Source organism: Semicossyphus pulcher, unplaced genomic scaffold, assembly GCF_022749685.1.
Source record: "Semicossyphus pulcher isolate SPU_LCO1_2020_fin unplaced genomic scaffold, fSemPul1.0.p SCAF_3, whole genome shotgun sequence".
In the NCBI taxonomy this organism is placed as follows: Eukaryota; Metazoa; Chordata; class Actinopteri; order Labriformes; family Labridae; genus Semicossyphus; species Semicossyphus pulcher.
In genome coordinates, this window is record NW_027211704.1 from 4,287,515 (window position 1) to 4,309,422 (window position 21,908).

The 21,908-nt window shown below is 38.6% G+C and overlaps 2 protein-coding genes across 2 annotated transcripts in view; both read right to left on the minus strand.

Moving 5' to 3' along the window:
* Positions 1–1,348: 1,348 nt before the first annotated feature.
* LOC138605829 (immunoglobulin-like and fibronectin type III domain-containing protein 1) lies at positions 1,349–9,866 on the minus strand. Its single transcript, XM_069678276.1, has 23 exons — positions 9,815–9,866; positions 9,497–9,619; positions 9,259–9,395; positions 9,043–9,142; positions 8,910–8,951; positions 8,785–8,830; positions 8,481–8,664; positions 8,210–8,323; positions 7,958–8,120; positions 7,527–7,799; positions 6,806–7,411; positions 6,582–6,706; positions 6,355–6,496; positions 5,919–6,212; positions 4,106–4,402; positions 3,806–3,985; positions 3,553–3,681; positions 3,163–3,471; positions 2,971–3,056; positions 2,629–2,821; positions 2,029–2,325; positions 1,441–1,767; positions 1,349–1,353 (listed from the first exon to the last, which is right to left on the minus strand). Exons 1-23 carry the CDS (start codon positions 9,864–9,866, stop codon positions 1,349–1,351), a joined length of 4,224 nt encoding a protein of 1,407 aa, XP_069534377.1.
* A 3,259-nt stretch (positions 9,867–13,125) lies between these two features.
* Positions 13,126–21,908, minus strand: part of LOC138605566 (immunoglobulin-like and fibronectin type III domain-containing protein 1) — a 28,006-nt gene continuing 19,223 nt past the window's right edge. Inside the window, 12 exon segments of the mRNA XM_069677915.1 lie at positions 13,126–13,715; positions 13,815–14,141; positions 14,575–14,871; positions 14,959–15,151; positions 15,255–15,340; positions 16,004–16,312; positions 16,410–16,538; positions 16,650–16,829; positions 17,231–17,527; positions 17,643–17,936; positions 18,104–18,245; positions 19,180–19,304. Of these exon segments, the coding sequence (XP_069534016.1) occupies positions 13,711–13,715; positions 13,815–14,141; positions 14,575–14,871; positions 14,959–15,151; positions 15,255–15,340; positions 16,004–16,312; positions 16,410–16,538; positions 16,650–16,829; positions 17,231–17,527; positions 17,643–17,936; positions 18,104–18,245; positions 19,180–19,304 (2,384 nt within the window). The 3' untranslated portion in view covers positions 13,126–13,710.

The window sequence follows — 21,908 nt, forward strand, 5'->3', positions numbered from 1 at the left end:
AACAATAACCCAGTGATATTATAAACATAATTACTTGATCATTTTTAAAATGCCAGAAAAAACACCTTATAAAGAAATGTGGAATGTGGTACTTAAGAGTGAGCATGGGTTCACTTTTTGTGTTACCGAATGATGAATGTTTGGATTTCCCTGAGTGCAACAATACGCAAGGGCTGGGACAAGACCGTAGTCTTGGAGCACAGAAATTGCTGCCAGGACATGTTTTTTGTTGCTATGCTAGGGGCTCCATGGATGGTAGTGCTGGCCTAAAAGTCATTGACCACACTCCAGACTGAAATACCTCAACAACTACTGGATGGATTAAAGTACGATTTTGACATCCGTGGTCCTGAAAGAATGAATTCCACAGACTGAAGCAATGCCCAAACCTGAGATGTCTTGACAGTTTTTTTTTTAATAGTCCTGAAATTTGGTCAAAAAAAAAAAATGAAAGAAAAAAAGAATTTAGAATGAAGAAAAGAATTCCCTTGATCATTCTTCTAGCACCACCACAAGGTTGACATCTGTGTGTCTGTGTAAAATGTGTCAGCAACTATTGGATGGATTACAATTAAATAAATTAATAATTTTATTGATGACAAAATGAATGGCACCTTTACCTTGTGCAGACATGCTTTACTACAGTGTTGAACCTGTGAACATTACCTCCTAATCATCTGCTTAAAAGCGTGATTCTGAGCATTAGCAAGCTGATGTTAACATCCATCTCAAGGTCTGCAGTGCCGGAGTTCAGCCTCACTGAGTCAGTCTTAGTTTGGTATATAAGTCATTAACCCATGATCAAACTGTGTCGGAGATTTTCAAATAAGACTGCTAACTGTTTAAAAGGTTGAATTTATTCACATGTTGGCATAATGATACTATAATACTTAATACACTTAATTCTTCATACACTAAAACATACTTGGTTAAAGTAAAACAGTCATATAATGAACTTTCTATGAAGTAGAAATTTCAGAGAAGCTCGGTTATTTTCTGCGTTATGAAGTAGCAGAGACAAACTAATCAAAGCATAGTGAAAACATGTCAATAGGTTAACATATCGGGATGCAAAATAAGGATGTAATTAATGTTTTATCTCAGGTGTCCCCTGAAAAAGTGCTATTTGCATTCAACAGATACATGGAGTAGAATTTAACCTCAAAAGCAACAGAATCTTTTGTTTCTGGGGCTTTTCAAAACATTCACTGACATTATCAAGAGCTCTTGCTCGTGTTCTTTGTCTTTATTCTCAATATTTATTTTTTTAACACAATAATACAGTGATTCAAAATAAAGCACAGATGGCAGCAGGTCATCTTGAGGACCTAAGTCCAACTGCATCATCCTAATCTGAGGAAAGAGACGGAAAAGAGAATTGTTAAAAGAGCCAAGAGAGTAGATTTAAGATGTGACTAATATTATTTTAATATGTTTTACCTTTAACAACTAGTTTAGTTGAACCCTCCACTCTGCCTAGATCGTTTTCAGCAGTGACTGTGTATTCCCCACTGTCCTTGGCTCCGACTTTGAGAATCACCATGGAGCAAACTCCGCATGTGTTAGTGATGTAGTAGTTGGTGTTGGTATTGAGGCTGATTCTGTTTCTGTACCAGGTAACGTGGGGTGTGGGGTTTCCTGTCACCGCACAACTCATGTAGCACTCATAGCTCTCTGGACTTTTGTGCATTTTTAGCGGAACAGTGAATGAGGGAGGCGTCTCAAAGCTGCAGTCCTTAGAGTCAGGAAGGTTCAGAGTAAATGTCCCTGGAAAGTTACATGAAAAAGGAAAGAGAAGTAGAATGAGTGAAAAACATTATTATGGATACTTTTTATTCCTATATTCTTTAGCTTACTTGATTGAAATAAATTATTTCAGTGTGTAAAGCGGAATACGTCAAAGTATTAAAGAAATTATTGGTTTATCAACGTCTGAAATCATTTATCAGTTTGAAATTGTTGCCATCCAATTTCACCATATTACCTACTGTATACTCAACAATTTTGGATCAGTTCTTTTACACCTGCCTTTTGTTCTCTTCACTTCCCATGGTGCTGACTCGGAGGGTTTAGAAAGCCCCATGTCATTCCTCGCATAGACCCGGAACTTATATTGCCTTCCAGGCATGATATTGATGGCAGTGAACTTATTATTAAAGAGATGGTCTGCCACAGTTTGCCACGTGCGCTTGACAGAATCACACTTGGTGACCATGTAGTGCAGCCTGTCATCTTTCTTCTCATCTGGAGAGGGAGTCCAGGAGACTGTCACTGTTCCTGACACGTTCTCATCGAGATCCACAGGGCCTGGAGGTTTGGGGTCATCTAGAAACAAAGATGATACGTGTCTGGATGTTACCTTTCTCACGCATACCTCAAGTTCAAAATGTACACAAAATCATGGATACGCTTTCAAAAACTGAACTATTTTTAAAGCTTAAATTTTCAGTAATTTATAACAATAAATTAAAATAAAATTTTAAAGAAATAGCGCAACAATAATAATAATAATAATAACTCTTACCCACAGATAGCAAATGTAAATCACATTAGAAATCTAAAATCCTTTGACACTCATAAACATTTATTTGTTAGGAATTAGTTGAGACACTTTTTCCTTTACTGTACCTGTGACTCTTATCTCAACACTGGAGGTCTCCTGACCAACAAGATTCTTGACGATGATTGTGTAGATCCCAGTGTCATGACGTTCTGATGCGCCAATCATTAGCTGCGATGATGTGTCTGTGTTGCCCACTGTCACATGCTTGGCCACAGGAAGACCATCCTTGAGCCAGTTAATAGTTGGTATGGGGGAGGCCTGTCAAAACAGGAAATAACAGGGTTAAGATGTAGGACATACTGCAGCAGAGAGAGGTCCAATCTACCACTATGGAAGGGACATTAAATAACAATACTTTCTATATTTATAATATTTATATTTATCATAATATATTTAATATACTTAACCTTAAAGTTAAAGTTGATTCGAACAGAGTTTCCAGCTCTCATCACCATGAAGTTCTTCATTTTTTTGTCAGTGAAGTGAGGTCTTACTGTGAGAAGGTGAAGAGATTTTTAGACGAAATTATTAAGAACAAAGTGATTGAATGAAGGTAAGATGAATAACCACCTTACTGTAGACAGCTTCCACTGACTCACCTGGAGGAGGCATTGCAATGATGTAGTTGTCCAACTCTTGAGGCTCACTATCTCCACCCTCATTGGTAGCCAAAACTCTTACCCAGTACATGGCCATAGACTTCAGACCCATAATAGTATAGGAGCTCATAATGATAGCACTGGAGTTACAGCGACCCCATTCTGGGTTTTCTGCTGGTCTGAGCTCCACAAAGTATCCTTTGGCCTCATCTTGGACCCCTTCCTCCTCAATGGGTTTGGTCCAGCCCAGTGATAAGGTTGTGTACGTGGAGTCTGTCACTTTCAGGTCAATAACTTTCCCTGGGGGCTCTGAAAGTGTAAACAATTACACATTTATGAGCGAGTAAGCACTGGGATAAACATTATAACTTTTGTTGGCTTATTACTCACTCTTTGGATCTCTTGCAAATACAAATTCAGAAGGTGTACTCGGCTCTCCAGCACCAGAAATGTTGATAGCTGATACACGGAACTCATACTCAAGGCCTTCAACAACATCCTTCACTGCATACTTTTTCTCTGTTGACATGCCAAAGAGTACAGTTAAGACTATAAAATCTAAGAAATAATTACTTTCTTTTGTATTTTAAGAATGTAAGAAAGTTTAACTTAAACATGTTCAGCAGTTCTAAAATTGCCTGACCCTTGATGGGCTCATCTGGCAGGTTGACTTGGCTCCAGAGATTACTGCCGTTCTTGCGTTTTTCAACGATGTATCCAAAAAGGTTGGTTCCTCCAGTATTGGTGGGCGCAGACCAAGCAAGATTGATGCAGTCTTTGAAGGCACTAACAATTTTTGGTGTAGAGGGAGGTCCAGGGTATGCTGAGAGAATGATAAAAACTAGAAAATTTAACTTTTTAACTGGCTCACACTTTTTGTGACACCTACTGTATTTGAGAAACGGTTAAGAGTTAATGGTGCTCTGCTTGGAAGAAAGCTCACCCTTTGTCCCTGCTTGAATGTCATCAGTCTCCATCATTTCACTGATGCCTTGATCAGTTTCTGCCCTAATGTGGTAGCAGTACTTTCTGCCATGATCCACATCAGCGTCCCTGTATTTCGGCTCCGGGCCAATCTTGCCTAATTTCTTCCAGCTGTTTCGGCCAATTTGCTGGCGCTCTATAATGTAGTCTGTGATAGGAGAACCTCCATTGTCTTTGGGAGGCCTCCATTTGAAATCAATGCAGGTTGAAGAACTTTCAATGATATCCTCAGGGCCTAGTGGTGGTGTTGGTTTATCTGTAGTAAGACAAAGGAATAAAGTATACTTTAGTACAAATGAAAAACATGCAGTTCTAAGTCAGGCTAGGCGAAATGACGAATATGAAAATGTCTATTGTATGTGTTTTTCTATATTGTCTCTATCGTGATGTCGCAAAACCACTGCTTTATGGGAATTATTACGTCATTTTGACAATGCTTTACGTTCTCGGCCTTGCCGACAAAACAGCAGACTTATCAATTAATAACAGCCGCACTCGCCTCCACTTTAAATCCCTACAAGCATGAGAGATGCCTGTCTGTCCGTGTAAACCCCGCCCCTGCATGCTTGGAGTGTGTAAAGATTTTAAAGAAAAACAATTGCATTTTACTGCACAGAGAGCGGCTGGCGTAAAACATCGGTGGCAGCAAAGTGACGCCTGCACAGTAAGCGTTAAAAAGTTTTCCCAATACACCACGCAGACGTTTATGGGCTTAATGAATTAACAAATTAATGAATAACCTTTATATAGCCTATATTTTGCTTTCAAAGCAGAGGATTCTCTAAGATGGATTACAAATAGTAGGCAGTGCTGCAGCCTACTGTTATTTATACTAATCTTTTCGTTGATTTTACAGTGGAGAGTGTTCGAGCAGGGGTTCCCAGCCCCCGGTCCCAAACAGATGTCTTTGACATTTCAAACATACGCAGAGTCAGAACCGTCACATGGGCTGTGTGACTTGTGCAACCGTCTAAAGACACTTCAAAAGCAGCCTAATTCAGCTGGAAAAAGTGCAGACCTGGCAACCCTGGCTTCGCGCCTCATGAAACTTTGATCATGAAGCCAGATGGCCGTCTAAAGCGCTGTGTTTATCCATGAAATATATGAACTACACAGCATATGGGCATATGGCAGCCCATATAAAATATGAACAGGTCGCAACGTTGTTGAGTGTCAAAACACACACAGGTCTGTGTCATATCTTCTCTTCTCCGTCTGTCTCCTCCCCCCGCAGCATGATAACTGATAAATGACGAGTGGATCACCTCCGGCTCATCTCAATCACAACGTGTGAAGACGTGTTTTATGCTTTTTTCACAGCATTATTTTCCTCTTCTTTATTTCTCTTGCAGATTATTATCTAATTGACATTTGTAGCATATCGAGTAATAAAATGGGCAGCTTTGCTATTTACTGATTTAAAAATTAACTACATACAGTGACAGTTGTTACAGTTAGTGGAAAGTCCAAAAATAGGTTTTACCATGTGGTTATTTCATATAGACTAAAATTACCAGAAAAAAAATCCTGTATTGTGACATAGGATTTTAGCCATATCACCCAGCCCTAGTTCTTAGCATGCAGCGTACTGTGGCGAGCCTCCTGTGCCTGGAAGCAATTCACTTCCTAGCCAATAGGCTGGGCGACCAGTGAATGATAAAAACGGTGATGCACTAATCCAACATGGCAATTCACAGTAGGTCGGCATTGGTGAGCGCTTGTGGCTGCCCCAGCCTTAAGCCCAGTTAAAATCCGCGGTTGTTGAACCTTACCTAATACAACAAGCTGTGAAACGGCCTCAGTTGTCCCACATTCATTTTTAATCTTGATTTTAATTTCTCCTGTGGTTTTCCGATGGCACTTGGTTAGCAGCAGGCGGCTATGTGTGGCAGACTTCTCGATCTTGATGTGAGTGTCCTCCAGCTGCTCTTCACCCTCATTGTACCACTGTATCTTCATGGGTTCCCGTCCAACAAAGGAAACCTTGAAGGCTGCATCTTTCCCGGCTTTGATTGTGACAGGTTTTATGAACTCAAGGAGGTCATCAGGGTTAATTCTCGGTGGATCTAGAGAATAAAACATTTTTTTTTACTAATTGAGACTTTTATTTTGGAGCTGAAGAGAAGATTGTTTTACACATTCAGTCGATCCCGTTTTGTCTTATGGTAGAGAGAAAACCTCAAATGGATTCTGATGAAAATAAAGTACCTTCAACATTCAGCGAAGCTTCTGTTTTACGGCCATCAGCTTCACATCGGTACTTTCCAGCATCGTCTTCTTTGCAATTTTTGATAATTAACTTACGATAAGTCCCGTCTTTAACAATACAGATATCATCTGTTGCTGTGACCTGGAATGAACACAAAACAAACACGCTGAAGTCTCAGAGGGTTAAAGGTGAAAGCTTTTACTCTTTCAACACTAAAGTTCTTCACCTCTTCCCCATCTTTATACCAGACTGCATCACATTCCTCACTGCTCAACCGGCAGACCAGCTCTGCATCTGTAGCAATGATGGCGGTTACATCCGACAGTCCGCTGGAGAAGTATACTCCTGGATCTAAAGGAAACACATCCCCATTGTTAACTTGGAACAGTGATATCCAACAACAATATAGTGCATAGAATGTTATTGTTACTATGTTGTATTGAATCTTACCAATGACTGTATCAGGGACAAGTGGGCCTGCTCTCACTTTCTTTCTTTTCCCTTCAACAGGCTCCTCTTCCTCGTTATCAGCAACCTCAGCAGGAGCATCTCCCTCCTTTGCTTCTACCTCTTTCTTGGTTTCTGAAGCCTCCTGTGCATCTCCTTCCTCCTCCTCTTCATCGTATTCCTCTTCTTCATCCTCTTCCTCCTGCTCCTCATCTACAGCAGTGACGTCCTCTGCTTTATCTTCACCTTCTTTCGCTTCTTTCGCTTCTGCCCCTTCTGCCTTTGCCTTTGCCTTTGCCTTTGTCTTTGTCTTTGCCCCTGTCTTTGCCCCCGTCTTTGCCCCTGTCTTCGGCTTTGGCTTTGCTTTTGCTTTAGCTAGGGCTTCTGCTTTAGCCTCTGCTTCTGCTTTTGCTTTAGCATCAGCTTCTGCTTTTTCAGCTGCTGCTGCTGCTTCCGCCTCTGCCTTTACTTTTGCAAGCAACTCATCTCTCTCTTTCTGTACCTTAGCCTGTTGCTCCTGAGCAATCTTTAAAAGCTCAGGTCCACCACCTCCTGCCCTGGTTGTTTTGCGAGCTTTCTTCTTCCCTTTTGCGTTTGGATCATTGTCAGCTGATAAAAGATACACAGTACCAGAACATTCTTAAGGCTTTATGGACATTTTCTATACTTTCTAAATTTATGTTGAGCAATTACAAAAATACATTTCAAAATGTATAAAGAGTACCTTCCACTATAAGCCAGGCACTGCAAGATACCATTCCAGTCACCGCCGCATATATGCCTTTGTCCAAAGGAAGGCAGTCCTTCACCACCAGCGTGTGAATCAGCATGTCCTCTGACACCAGAATGTCGAATTTGTCCCCTTGCTCCAGTGCGATATTCTTTCCCATCCAAGTTATCTTTTTCAAGGGATTTGAGACAACACACTCAAATACAGCGTCTTCCCTTTCTTCCGCTTTTACATCTTGAATCTTTACCAGGAATTCTACAGGGGGAACTACACAAAGGGAAAAATAAAACAACTTAACGTGGTATTTCTTATTTCCTGTCAAAGGACAACTCATGTAGCAATTGTTGTGTTTCTGTGCTGCTCTACGCCATTGTAAACATGCTGGAGCAAAGTGCAAAGATCATGACTTTGGTGCTTCATCTTACGTTTGAAATCAGTCGAGAAGACCTTAACTCCATCAACCTCCACTTGGTATAATCCTGCATCATCGGCATCAACACCATTGATGCTAAACACAAACTTCTTTCCCACTTGCTTCAGTCCATGTTTTATCTCTGTATCTGCATCAAAGGGAATCATGACTCCATCCTGTTTGAGAATAAGCAGCCAGAAATGTTGGAGTCTATGTTATATCAGCTTCAGCGCTTTTAGGAAATGTTTAAAATGAAACATCTTACCTTGAATAAGAAGATTTTGCAATGAGGGTCTTTAAGTGACATTTCAAGTTCAAACTCTGCGGCACCGTCAGCTTTCAGTTCAATGGGCTTTAGGTTGCAAAGTCGCTCAACAACCTAAAGTAATTAGGATGAGAAAAGAGAAGCTTTGACCCTTTGCAAATGTTAGGGCAACATAGATATTATTGCTTGTATTAAAGCATTTATTCATGTTATTACAGATGATTTGCTGTCTGTTGATTTTCCTTTACATGTAGATTTATCTAAAGCGTACCCTTTCTTGTTCTTGCTCTCTTTCGATCTTCTTCTCATTTAGTTTTTTCAGCATCCCACGGAAATCTGTGACACCGTATTGAGCACAGATGCTTTCGTAATCTTTCTTGTCAGCGCTCAACAACAGGTCCCAAAACTGGTCATCAATTTCTGTTTTTTTGTCATCTTTTGCGTCAAGATCAACCCTACAAAAAGAAGATAATATTGTGAAACACTGGATATTAAATCTTGCTACTAATAGCTAAAGAAACAACTATCAAAAATAACACTCATCTACTTTACCGTTTCATGTATTTACCACATACTTATTTTTCAAGGCCTTCTTGAAGTCCTCAGGTGTCTCTCGGATAGCTACAAAAAAAACCACCAGCATGGTCACTACTTTCATTGAATGAATGACTGTCACTGCATTATCACAAATGAAATGTACCTGTTCTTGATGCTTGCATGGCTCTGTTCTTTTTATAGCCAACTAAAAGGGAAGAATTAAAAGTAGAGTGAAACTTTTTTTCTTTTCAATTACTTCTGATTTGATGTAAAATGGATACAAGAAAGTAACTGACCCTCAATAACATTGAGTGCAGCCGTTACAACAGCTTTTCCATACTCGTTTCTGGCAAAACACTTGTAGGTGTCGGCTTGATCCACGCTTACATCAGGCAGCTATCAATCAATACATGATTGTCAGTGTATTTGCAAACAGAGATAGTGCAAGATGGTTTTTCTGATTCATTAAAGTGTTTTTCAGGTTTTTCCATTGAGCAGTTGTTTTGACTCACCTGTAGTTGGTATTCACCAGCGCTTTTATCGTGGATGATTTTGCACCTTTCTTCGTCAATTTCCCCATTATTTTTCTCCCAGGTCACGGTTGGTGTTGGTTTGCCAATAACTACCGCTCTGAAGATAGCCAATTTTCCTATAGGAATTGCAACAGGAATGAACCTTAATATTATTTTCTTAAACAAAAATGTATATAAATTAGATTGCACTGACTTGAGAGACGGATTTTTAACTTACCTTCTTGAATAGTTAGAGCAATGGGTTTCCGAGTGAAATCTGGGGTGGTCATGCCTTCAGGAAGTTCTTCGACAAACTGAGTAATCATAACTCCTGGCACCCTTGACCGCTTTTTTATTTTCACTGTCATTAATTGAGAAAATTGAAAAAGAAAATTGCGTTATTTACACTTTTTTCACATCTTGTGAACATTTGACAACTTTGACTATATCTAATTTCGCTGAAAGGGTTAAACTATGCAAATAGTTTTGATGATTTCTTTTATTATCACACAGTAATGAACATTTGAAGGCAAGAACTCAAACTCTATCTACTTACCCTGGCCTGGAGCAGTTGGCTCGTCATCCTTTGCTTTACGTATTTTAAACATCTTGATGGAGAAAACAGCTTCTCTGTTAAGAAGACACAGTTTAAAATGGAGTTATTAAAGTGATATATTATAAATATGTCACCAATTGTATTTGAATAGCACATTTCATAAAAATGTAAACTAAATGTGCTTTACAGAAAATGAAATTATTAAGACGCACACGAAAAAGGAAACAAATTACTTAATCATTAGTTGTTAAAGTAAAACTTATTTGGATTATATTATAGATGAATTTGTTCCCATGCACAAAATGTCTTATTATTCCACTGTAGTCTGGAGCTGTTAGCATTGTTTGACTGTTGTTTACCACTAGATGCCTGTCTGTCATGCAGTTCATCTCTACCAGATGGTCGTAATTTGCACTGGGTATCACTTATCGTTTAAAGTAATGGCTGAAGGCACTATGCCCGCTTTTACATTATGATTATGCATTCTTAAGTAAAACCTCTCCTTAGAGAGGCAGTTTAAATCAAATTATACACTTTTTCCCCTCCCTCAAATTACAAAAAAAAGCTAAATAATAACTAATTTGTTGCATTTTGTGCTTTCAGTGTTAAACAATGTGGGTAACATCGATATCACAAATAGTGTTAGGATCCTTGAGTTAGTAACTCTATCCGTGCAGTGAATGGAGGAATTCCTGGGATCACAAAATACTTTTCTTGCCCTCTGAAGATTCCTGCGAGTGACTGGCCTAATTTTGCAGGCAGCAGGTCACATACCTCATGAAACTATCTATCATGACTCAGGAAGTGGCATACGGGGTTGACACACATTGCCTACTTTTAAGGCTTGAATAATCTAAAGAAATAGATGAAAAGATAAAATATAAAAAAGGTAAACGCAGGCTAAATAAAATAAAATAAAATTGCTTTATTATTTTCTAATAATCTATATAATTGTAAGAGAATCATTTTGACAATTAAGTATTATCATGACCACATTAATCAATCCAAATAACTCCTCTAAAAAGTGAGTAGTTAGTCAGATTCCTTGAGACTTCATATGTAATATTTAGGAGCAAACTTCACTACTTGTCAAAACAGTGTAAGTGACAAAATGAAATAATCTGTAAGTATGGTAAAAAAAAAAATCACTGATACTTTATATTCACGATTTAATTATTATCACATACTGACTCTAGAAATGAAAATTGGTAACACTGACAAAGCGATAAATTATATTATGATTTAGCATCATATTTTTAACACAGAGGGCTTCACTCATACTTAAAGTATATTTTTAATTAGGAATTAATTATGGAGTTTGGGATCTCAGTTACATTAAATCTTATTCTAAAATCATTGTTACATATGTGACTTAAAAGTTTTATTATATCTTGTTTAAGTAAAAACTTTTGCTGGCACTTCACAATGCTTCTGTTAATCCTCCTTTAACAGGCCCTTAGTTCTCAGATTTCAGTTTATAGCCACTTAAACGATTAATATTAGATTAAGTTAAAATTAATTGTGCTGTATTCTCTCAGTTGTTGAAGTACCAGTATATTAAGCAGGTTTGCACACTTGGTTTGCCACTGGGAAGCTATATTTGTCAGAGGGAGAAAATAGCTTTGCCAAGGGTGATATGAGTGAACTTATTGATGAATAACTTGTCAGGTCTGTGACCTAAATCTCAGAGCTGCATTCAGTGACAGAGTGCAGAATTTCACTTCTTAGTCATAAAATATTTGATAACACTTTACATTAAAGTTTGGCAAGGTACTACAACTGTTATCTCTTTACATGAGGGAAGTGTAGGAGTAATTAGAGTATGTCACTATAGTACAGTTTTAGGACTGTGTTGCGCAATTATTTGCCCTTCTTTAACAATTACCAACTTTTGTGTTTTTTTTCTCTTCTAGCTTGGACAATTATCTTTGCCTGAAAACATGCAATATAATGAATGATGTTAACGTTTGGGTTTTTTATCATATTAACCTCAAGACATACTCAGGTAATATAAATTGCTGTCAGCGAAATTCTGCAAGCAATTCATATTATTCTGGGTAATAAATTAGATCTCTTTACCACTTCAATCAAAGGCTAATATACCATAACATGCAAACCAGTGTCTTATTAGTACATAACTTATAAGTATTTCAGAATCAGACATTTTTCATGAAATATCAACAGAACTAGGAATTTCCACAGTACTTACTATTTCTGTCAAGTAAATTGTGGTTCTCTGCTGTCTGTTGCAAGGCAGGTTGCTGCTGATTCTTGAGTGTGAGCTCTTGGTTTTGAGAAGCAATAAAGCCTTTCAGAGACACTCAGAGCAACCTTACCCACTGCTTTTTCACTGGGGCTCTTGGGGATAGGTTTACTGACATGCACTTTGGCCCCAAAGTGCTATAGGTTCTTGAAAAGGGAGCACCAGAGGAAATGCAGCCGTGAAGCTCCCTAATCCCTCCCTCAAAACTGGAATTTCAGCCACAGTCCGGCAGCAGGGGGCTTTTGACTGCTCTTTTAAAAAAAAGTCTCGTGAAGTGGCACAGAAGTGCCAAGTACCGAGCTGCCTCTCCAGTAGCTTAATTGTGCATGTAAGCTGCCTGATCTTCCAACCAACATTTAACAAAATGGTAAGTGTAAATTAAATTAAGATTTTTCTCATCTCCTCTCATTTGTTAGTTAGTTTTTTATAAAATGTGTCTTGAAATTCTAAAATGTATGACCCAAAGTTTACAACCCTTTACTAAAACCTTGGCAATTTGCATGACTGTTTACTTTCTCATATTTACACTAGTCTTTAAATATCAGACAAAGTCAAACAAAACAAGCTAAACCTAATAGTATTACCAATGAGCAATAATGACAGTGTCTTGCTAAAGAGAAAAGACAGTAGTTTTAGAGTAGCATTTATTTTAGCATTGTAATACTTGTATCCCAACTTGTGTACTTGTCTTTGAAACTGAGAAGTGTCACTCTGCCCTAGTCAGTCATGTTCAGGCCCTGGGAGCAACTGTTGACCCTTTCTTCTTCAGTGACTCTAAACTTGGCTAAAATCTGACTCCACAGATATGTTCAGAGCGGTAATACAAGAAGACAGGACATAAATTATTCACATAAACCTTCATGTAGGTGGACAAGTGGTTTGAATTTTGATACCTGCTTGCTATGTCGGGGTTTGACCCAGGGTCACAATATATGTCCACTTCTATCACCATACGAACAGACATTTTTAGTCAAATATTTTCTTTACACACTTGTTGACTGTTTTCAAAGTGAAATGCAGGTCAGATTAAAAATTCCACATCACAACAGAAGAATGAAATGTTTATTTACATCAAATCCACATGCATTTGCATATTTAGAACAGCCTTTAAAAAGCAGACAGTGTCCTAAATGTTTCATGTCAGTAAGCCAATTATCTCAGTTTTAATTTAATCACTATGAGCATAATTCATAACCTGCATCTAAATATTAAGTGAAAGGCAAAAAGTTGCACAAACCAAATAAAAACATGTTAAAAACATTAAAATCTATTTAGTTTAATTAAGCGCTGATAAGCAAGATCCTTCATGCTCATTTTTTTTACATTTAAAATGTGTAATAAATACATTTCATTAGTATTTCAACCTTTATTTTTTGAGACAAACAAAACACATGTATGGCTGTATTTTTATTAATATTTGTGTACAGATCCTAGTGTTAGTTTTACTGTGAATAAATGCAGACCATCGTCCATCAAATAGTAAGCAAACCTAAAAGGATGGTATCAAGGGCAATATTAAGTAACATCACATTATATATCTGAAAGGGTTTGCCTAACTCTAAAGATGTTAATAAGCAACAACTTGGTTTTTGTTTGGGTTTTAGAGCAATTCTACCATCTTCAGGGTGTTCATTTATTCTGGGGGAAAAAGAAAACAGAAATCAGATAAAAAGATCAAAAAGGCAGAACACAGTAGCACCATGTTTAAAATACAGGCAAACTCTGGTAAAAATTTACCTCTGACTGTCAGCTTGGTGGAGCACTCAGCCCTCCCCATAGTATTTTCTACAACAACCTTGTACTCCCCGGTGTCTTTAGGTCCGACCCGCAATATGAGCAGAGAACAGACGCCACAGGTGTTAGAGATGAAGTAGTTAGTGTTGGTGTTCAGGCTGATGTTGTTGCGGAGCCATGTCACATGAGGTGTGGGATCCCCTTTTACAGCACAGCTCATGTAGCATTCATACCCTTGAGGGGCAGTGTGCATTTTCAATGGGACAAGGAACTTGGGAGGACACTGTAGATCACAGGCCTTTGCTTCTGGCAGGTTCAAAGTGAACTTTTCTGGAAGAGAGAGGGTAAAAATTGGATCAAATAGAATTGTAATTTTCTAACAAGAGAACATGTTTCAACATTGGCCTGATATTGGTACAGGTAAATTTTGATTGGACATTTTAACCAACTACATTCTGGTAGATTCAAAAAGATAGCTGAATATCAACGGACTGTAGTAGTAAACTCTTGAGACTGATAATGGAAATGTGGTGATGCACTAAAGTGTTACAGGCACGACCCAGCTGATTTTAAGAGTGATAGTTAGAATTCAAGGACTGTTGTAACTGATCCAAAATATATACCTGCATTTTTTGTACTGACCAGTTTTATGAGGGCTTCAATAGAGACATTGCATTGCACAAAAAAAAAGTATTAAAATCATACAGACACAATTAAGTACAGTAGCACGTTCAATGTAAGACCCAATGTCATAAATATTTACCTTTTTTGGTAGAAATCAGCCACTTTGGTGATTCAGAGGGTTTGGATAAGCCCATGTCATTCTTAGCGTAGACTCTGAACTGGTACTCTCTACCAGGCATAATGTTGCAGGCTGTGAATTTATTGTTGAAGATGTGGTCTGCAACAGTGTGCCAGGTTCTTTTACTTGAATCACGCTTTGTCACCATATAGTGCAGCCTGTCGTCGCGCTTTTCATCTGCAGATGCCGCCCATGAGATGGTCACTGTGCCGGGCACGTTTTCATCAATGTCCACAGGGCCTGGTGGCTTAGGCTCATCTGAAGTTCAAATATAAAACATCTTTTTTATCTTGAGTACATGGAATAGAAGGAAATAATTTATATATGAGGAGGTTCAGATCTCACCTGTGACTCTAATTTCAATACTAAATGTTTCTTGACCCACAATATTCTTGACAACGATTGTGTAGATTCCGGTATCGGAGCGTTCAGATGAAGGAATCAGAAGCTGGGATGTGCCCTCAGCATTGCTGACTGTCACCTTTTTAGACACTGGCACTCCATCTTTCAGCCAGATGACATCAGGCCAAGGAGAGGCCTACAAAGAAAAAATATATTATCAAATTTTGTAGACTGAATAAGATCATAAGATCGTATGCATTGACAAGAATGTAAGACATCCTCGTAGCTTCATAAAGTACCTCAAAGTTGATATTGAATCGTGCTGAATTTCCTGCTCTCACCACCATGAAACTCTTCATTTTGACATCCGTGAATCGTGGTCTCACTAGGTAAAAAGCAGAATGAAAATTGTTTATTATCATTAATTTGATGTTGAAAATTGCTACTTGGGATACAGGCTTAATCAGACAAATCATGAAAGTATCATTTGTGTTATTAATCGTGAAACTGCAATTCATACTGATCTAAACATAGCCGCTTCACCATAATAAAATCTAATTGATGCAAATCTTTAGACATGATACTTAGACTCAAAACATTTAATGACTTAATTTTTATTTTCAATCGCAATACTGACCATGAAAGTCTGTTACTGCTCTCCTTTTCTATCACATGTAATAAGATGGACAATCCAAGTTGATTGCTGGGTGTTTAACACCCTTTTTGTTCACCACGTAATCAAGTTCATGAATGTATTTACGAATGCATTTCTGTATATTATTTGTAGGTATCAGTAACACCTAGTTGGTTTTGTGGAAAATCTAATAATCTGATTAGCTATTCTTTTCTCCCTACATCTACATTATCAGATTAGAAGTTTTTAAAAGTTAATTATTTTTCATCAGTAATTTTAAATAATCAATAATACAGCTTTAATGTATACAATAAAATATAAGTTGGTGTTATAATAACAAGTATTGTTTCACTGGACCCTCTAGTATTAAATAAAACTGTTTAGCAAAAGTAACTTGAGAGGGAATATTCTTACCAGGAGGGGGCATAGCAAGGATGTAGTTATCCAGGTCCTTTGGCTCTCCCTCCCCTCCATCATTAGTAGCAATGACTCTCACCCAGTACATTGCCATTGACTTCATGCCTTTCACAGTATAGAAATTCAGGGTTATTGCATTTGTATTGCAGCGATCCCATTCTGTGTTTTCTGCAGGCCTGATCTCCACAAAATATCCCTTGGCTTCATCCTCAACCCCCTCAATGTCCTTGGGTTTGGTCCAAGACAGGGACAGAGTTGTGTAGGAGGAATCTGTTACTTTGAAGTCTATGACTTGACCAGGAGGCTCTGAAACACATGATACATATTCAGTGCTACAATTCATAGACTGTATTAAGTATTGATAGAACAATGACTACAATAATATTTTTAAATGTCCACCTACTTTTAGGGTCTCTCGCAAACACAAACTCAGATGGCGTACTGAATTCACCCGCTCCAGAATTATTGATGGCTGACACACGGAATTCATACTCCATGCCTTCAACCACATCTTTAACTCCATGTCCCTTTCCTGAATGAGTTAAGTACATATGCAATATAGGAATCACATTAATACATCATGGGATCTTTACCTTTGTGTGGTAATAGGCCAAAGATTTTAAATGTATAAATGAGAAAAAACCTTTGATCATGTCCTCGGGTGGATTGACTTGACCCCACAGGTTGCTGCCCTTCTTGCGTTTCTCAAGGTTGTATCCAAGAATATTGGTTCCTCCGGTGTTGGAAGGAGGAGACCAAGAGAGGTTGATGCAGTCCTTGAAGGCCGTGACAACTTTTGGAGCTGATGGAGGTCCAGGGTATGCTGTACAACAGATTGGAATCTTTGAAAATCATTTCCTATTAGAGGTAGATTATTTTTGTGTGTGAATTGATCATAATGTAGGAGTCACAAAATTGTGATCCAAAGAATCAAAACCTAGTTGCAAAAGAAAGTGGCAAAATAATAAAACTGGATGGTGCCAAATGACTTAAATGTTGTACTCTGATACTCCGTTTCACTCGCTTTCCAAGGTCAACTTGGTCATCACAAGTTGCTATTCGACAACAACACAGATTTTTTTCTGCTAACTAAAGTGCTACTTAATTTCAAAGCTCTGTAACAATTTCCCTTGATTCCATGGCAAGTTTAACTACCCATTATGTTAATTCCATTGTTATTACTTTTGAATTTCAGTGTTTGAAATACCACAAGTCTGAGTTTACCTTTTGTACCCGCTTGGATGTCCTCTGTTTCCATCAGCTCACTGGTGCCCATTTCAGTCTCCACTCTGATGCGATAGCAGTACCTCCTGCCATGGTCTACATCAGAGTCTTTATATGTGGCATCTGGACCAATTGGCCCCAACTTCTTCCAGGTGTTGCGGCCAACTTGTTGTCGTTCAAGGATATAGTTGCCTATCTTGCAGCCGCCATTGTCTTTTGGAGGCCTCCACTTGAATTCAATTGTAGAGGAGGAGGCTTCAACAATCTCCAAAGGTCCCATTGGAGGAGTGGGTTTATCTGTCGATGAGAGAAGAAGAAAAGTAGATCATGTTACAGGAAGTGTATTAAAGTTTTGAGGCTACTAACTGCCTAACTACATACAAATAACTGTATAAAATGAATGTGTACTCACCGAGAACAAGAAGCTGGCTGATGGCCTCAGTAGTGCCAAACTCATTTTTCAGTTTGATCTTGATTTCACCACTGTCCTTGCGTTGCAGCTTGGTTAGAAGAAGGCGGGTACAACCATCTGTGTGCTCCAGCTTGATGTTTGACTCGTCTGAAAGCTCTTCACCCTCAAGGTACCACTGAATTTTAAAAGGCTCTCGTCCAACATAAGGTAATTTAAAGGTAGCTTTGTGTCCTTTTTTCACTGTTACAGGGGTTTTAAAGGCTTCCAGTTCCTCAGCATCAAATCGTGGTGGATCTACAATGATTGGTAAAGCAATACAGACAGATATTTTAAGCAGTGTCAAGCTATCAAGTTATGTACTTTAGAGAAACTTTGGAGTAATATGCAGAACCATTAAAACAGTGTGCAATTTCTACTGAATAATGCAACCCCTTTTTTTAATTTTAGGTAAATGTTTTTACCTTCAACAAGAATCAAGGCTTCTGTCTTCCTTCCATCTGCTTCAAATTTATATTTTCCACCAAATTCCTCTGTGACTTTGTGAATTTTCAGCCTGTGGAAGCTTCCTTCTTTTGAAATGGTTATGCCGTCAGACGATTTAATCTATGAAAAAAAACATTGTAACACAAAAACAATTTAACGACTCAACTGTAGCTGTGATGTCTCACATTAGGGTTGCCAGGTCCGCGGTTTTCCGAGCTGGTTGGGTAGACCTGTTTAGCATGCAAATTACATGAATAAAAGGCTGTCTATAAATAGAAATCCTTTTAGTATTATTTTAGATTAAATAATTTATTTATACCCAAATCCTACCAAACGGACTCCAGATCATTCAGCACTACACATAATGGGCATGGGTCCTGCATGCCCACATAACAAACCCACACACTCTACTTTGCCACACAGTTAGCGAACTTAAACTGCACACAGTCCGTATCCATTCGGTGCACTGTGTGCTGTCAGCTAGCCAGCTATTGTCAGCAGTGACACCTGCAGCGGAATCCGTGAACACGCCGGACAATTCAAGCTAGCAACTACGGCTGGCGAGAAACATGACGCCCGGTAAGTGGGAAAAATACGGGAAGAAATACACAAGGGACTGGTAAAGTGAAAATGGGATCAAAGAATGGATCGGACGTGTGGCTGGAGATAATACAAAAGCTTTTTGTCGGTACTGTACAACCAAGATCGCAGGGGGTGAGAGGAGTTGTCCATGATGGATGCCAGTTTTGATAGATTCCCCCTCTCACCCACCTCTATGACCGTCAGAGTTAAATGAATCTGTATTTTATAATGCATTTGGCAATGATAGCGATCCTGTTAGACTATAAAAGCATTGTATATGGTTTGACAGGGGTACATTTTGAGTTTTAGCATTGGGCTGGTTTTTGGGCTGGTTTTGATTGGCCGTTGGGCTGGTTTTGTCACACAGACCTGGCAACCCTGTCTCACATCCACATCTCCAATTGGCTATATCACAGTTATAACTTAAAAGCCTTTATGCGACACAGTGACAACATTTAGAACCTGGGCTTACCTCCTCTCCATCCCTGTACCAGATTCCCTCACAGTCTTCACTGCTCACTTTACACTCCAGCTCTGCTGCTTCTCCCATAATGGCTTTGCAGTCAGAAAGCCCGGCATGGAAGTGAACTCCTGGGTCTGAGGATTTATTAACCAATTAATTAGTCAATTAACAAAATCAAATGCTGAAATCTCTTTGCAAGTTGTTGTTCAGTTGTTTCAAGTTTTTGTAATTGTGGATCCACAATTACAAAGAATTAACCATCCATGTTCGGATGTGTACAAACTTACCTTTCTTTTTGAACAGTCAAATATCACACATTTTCTTTCTGCTTTTGATATCATGTATTTGATAATGCAATTCATTGATTTGATTTGATGTCAGAAATAATTGAAGAGATTTTGGGGATTTAAGAAGAGCAGAAATTTCAATTATATGAAACTTGACGAAGATGTCTTCTTGATTAACGAGAAGCTTGACTGTCTTGTTTGGGAGTGGCCTTCTTCAACTTGAAAGATTGCAGAGTTGAAATCTTGGCACAGTCCGTAAGAATAACATCATCAGGGCTCTTGTTTGCCAATGTTTACTCAGCTTTCTCTTGAAAGAAATAGATGTTCTTAAAACATAAAATATCCCTCTTGGCTTTTTCTGTTTGAACAAAACTCTGTCTTCAATGTGGAGAAAGTCATGAAGAGCAAAGTCATCCTCAAAAGTCAGCTTTGGTTGTCTTCTATCCTCCAATGCTGTACAGTAAGAGTGTGTCTACACAGTGGTACAGATGTTAAATCAAGAAAACGACCCTTTTTCCAGGTGGTCATTTAAATAATTAACCTCAATGCACTGACTCATCCTGAATTGACATTACAAAAGGCAAGCAAGAGTGTTTACATTAAGCACAGCAAGCAAAGCAAGTTAAACATTACTTAGACACACACACTCACACACACACTCAGTCTGCAAACACAATACAGGAGAGACGGAGGCAGACACAAAAATATTGAACAAAAAAATTGCCTGCTGATATCCAACCTATAAATTAAAAGGGATAGAAAATGCTGTTTTATTGTCAAACAGAAAGTGTGATTTGATTAATATCACTTTTATTTGAAGAAATAATTGTTTGATTCAAACAAAAGCCATTAGTGCAAAGAATGTGATCAGCATTGCATAAAGCAACTCTCAAGGTTAAATCCACTCTCTCTGTACCCGATCCCTCTAAGAGCCCATTTAACCAGTTAGAGATCATATGAAGCATTCTACTCAGTGGTCACACACGTTTAATGTTAACGCTTAAATCAATGGAAAGTCATTTGCACATCAAATGACTTTGGTCAGTGTCGGTGCTTCCCATGCAGCAATTAATGCAGCGCCAGTAATCTTACCACTAACTGTCTCCACGATCAATGGGCCTTGCCTTGCACGGCCTGAACGCTTGCCAGCTGCTGCTGGCTCACCGCCGTCTGCACTCTCACCATTTTCAGCTGTTGGCCTGGTGCCATTATCACCACTGGCACCACTCGCTTCTGTGTTTTTTGTTTGTCAGTTTTAGGGGATATCATCTTAATTACCATCAATCCAATGTTTCTCATTTGATGTTGGATATGCCTTACAAATGATATCAATGAAACAGTTACAATAACAATTACAAAGTCAACAAAGAGCATGAAACAAGATCAACAGCAACAACATAAATAACAAACATTTATGCAAAAAAGGAGGGTGGTGGAAAAGGTGATATCATAGTCGCTATTTAGGTGTCATTATGGTGTCGTTGGGCCTCATTCGCTAATATATGTGTAGAAATGTTCTTACTCTGCGCACAAAATAAGTGCATACGCAAAATCACCGGCGGATTCATGACACATGCGCAACGGCCAATTTTGCTCTCACCACCTTGCGTTTGTTAGTGAATCAGAATCATTCTAAATTGACAAGCACCCGTCCACAGTCTGCAATCTGTACACTACCATGCCCCCATTTCTCTATGTAAGGACATCCTCTCTGTGTATCAGGAAGAGAGCGGTGAGGTGAAGACGTGTTAAAAGAGAAAAAAGTGAGCACTGCGGAAATTGAGGCAATTGTGTCGGAGGTGGAAGCAAGAAAAAACACACTTTTCTGAAGCGTGTCCTCAGGAGTCATGAGGACACCATGTTAAAAAAAATCAAGCTTGGGCTTCAATAACTGAGGCTGTAAATGCTGTGTGTCCTGAGGTTCGGACCGAGGTAAATAAAAAGTGGTTCGACATCAAGGTGGGCGCAAAAACAAAAGAATCGCTGAGTATAAAAAAAGGAAGGAAACAGGTGGAGGACAACGACCACCTGATTTGACAGTGCAGGATGAGAGACTGGCTGCAATAATTGGACATTCATTCATATCTGGAATCTGTCCACGCACTGAGGGCTAAAGTGATGATATTAAACAAGAACCGTCTCCTAAAGGAAATTAATTTCATAACTGTAAAGTGTTGTTTTGTAATTAATGAGTGGAAGTCAATCCGGAAAAAAAAAAAAATTGTATTCAAATGAAAATAGCAATGCTCATAGAATTAACAATTAAATTTGGTCAATGAATTAGTAAATTCACGGTTTTATTTGTTGTTGTCTATTAAAGGCTTGTTTTTTTAGATTAATAGTTTTAATATGCCGTGCATTAAGTTATAAGGGTGTGTGGTGACATTTTCTGAGAAAGCCGGTCCTTCCTTTGTGCATAATCATGTTCTGAGGAAGTTCTAAATTTGTTCG

Bases quoted from the DNA above. Each gene is read 5' to 3' on its own strand.
- LOC138605829 (XM_069678276.1), bottom strand. From the start codon at position 9,866: ATGTTTAAAATACGTAAAGCAAAGGATGACGAGCCAACTGCTCCAGGC. The intron at 4,403-5,918 runs GTAAGGTTCAAC...GTCTTACTACAG, and splicing joins TTCACAGCTTGTTGTATTAG to ATAAACCAACACCACCACTA. The intron at 2,326-2,628 runs GTACAGTAAAGG...CTTTGTTTCTAG, and splicing joins TGTTGAGATAAGAGTCACAG to ATGACCCCAAACCTCCAGGC.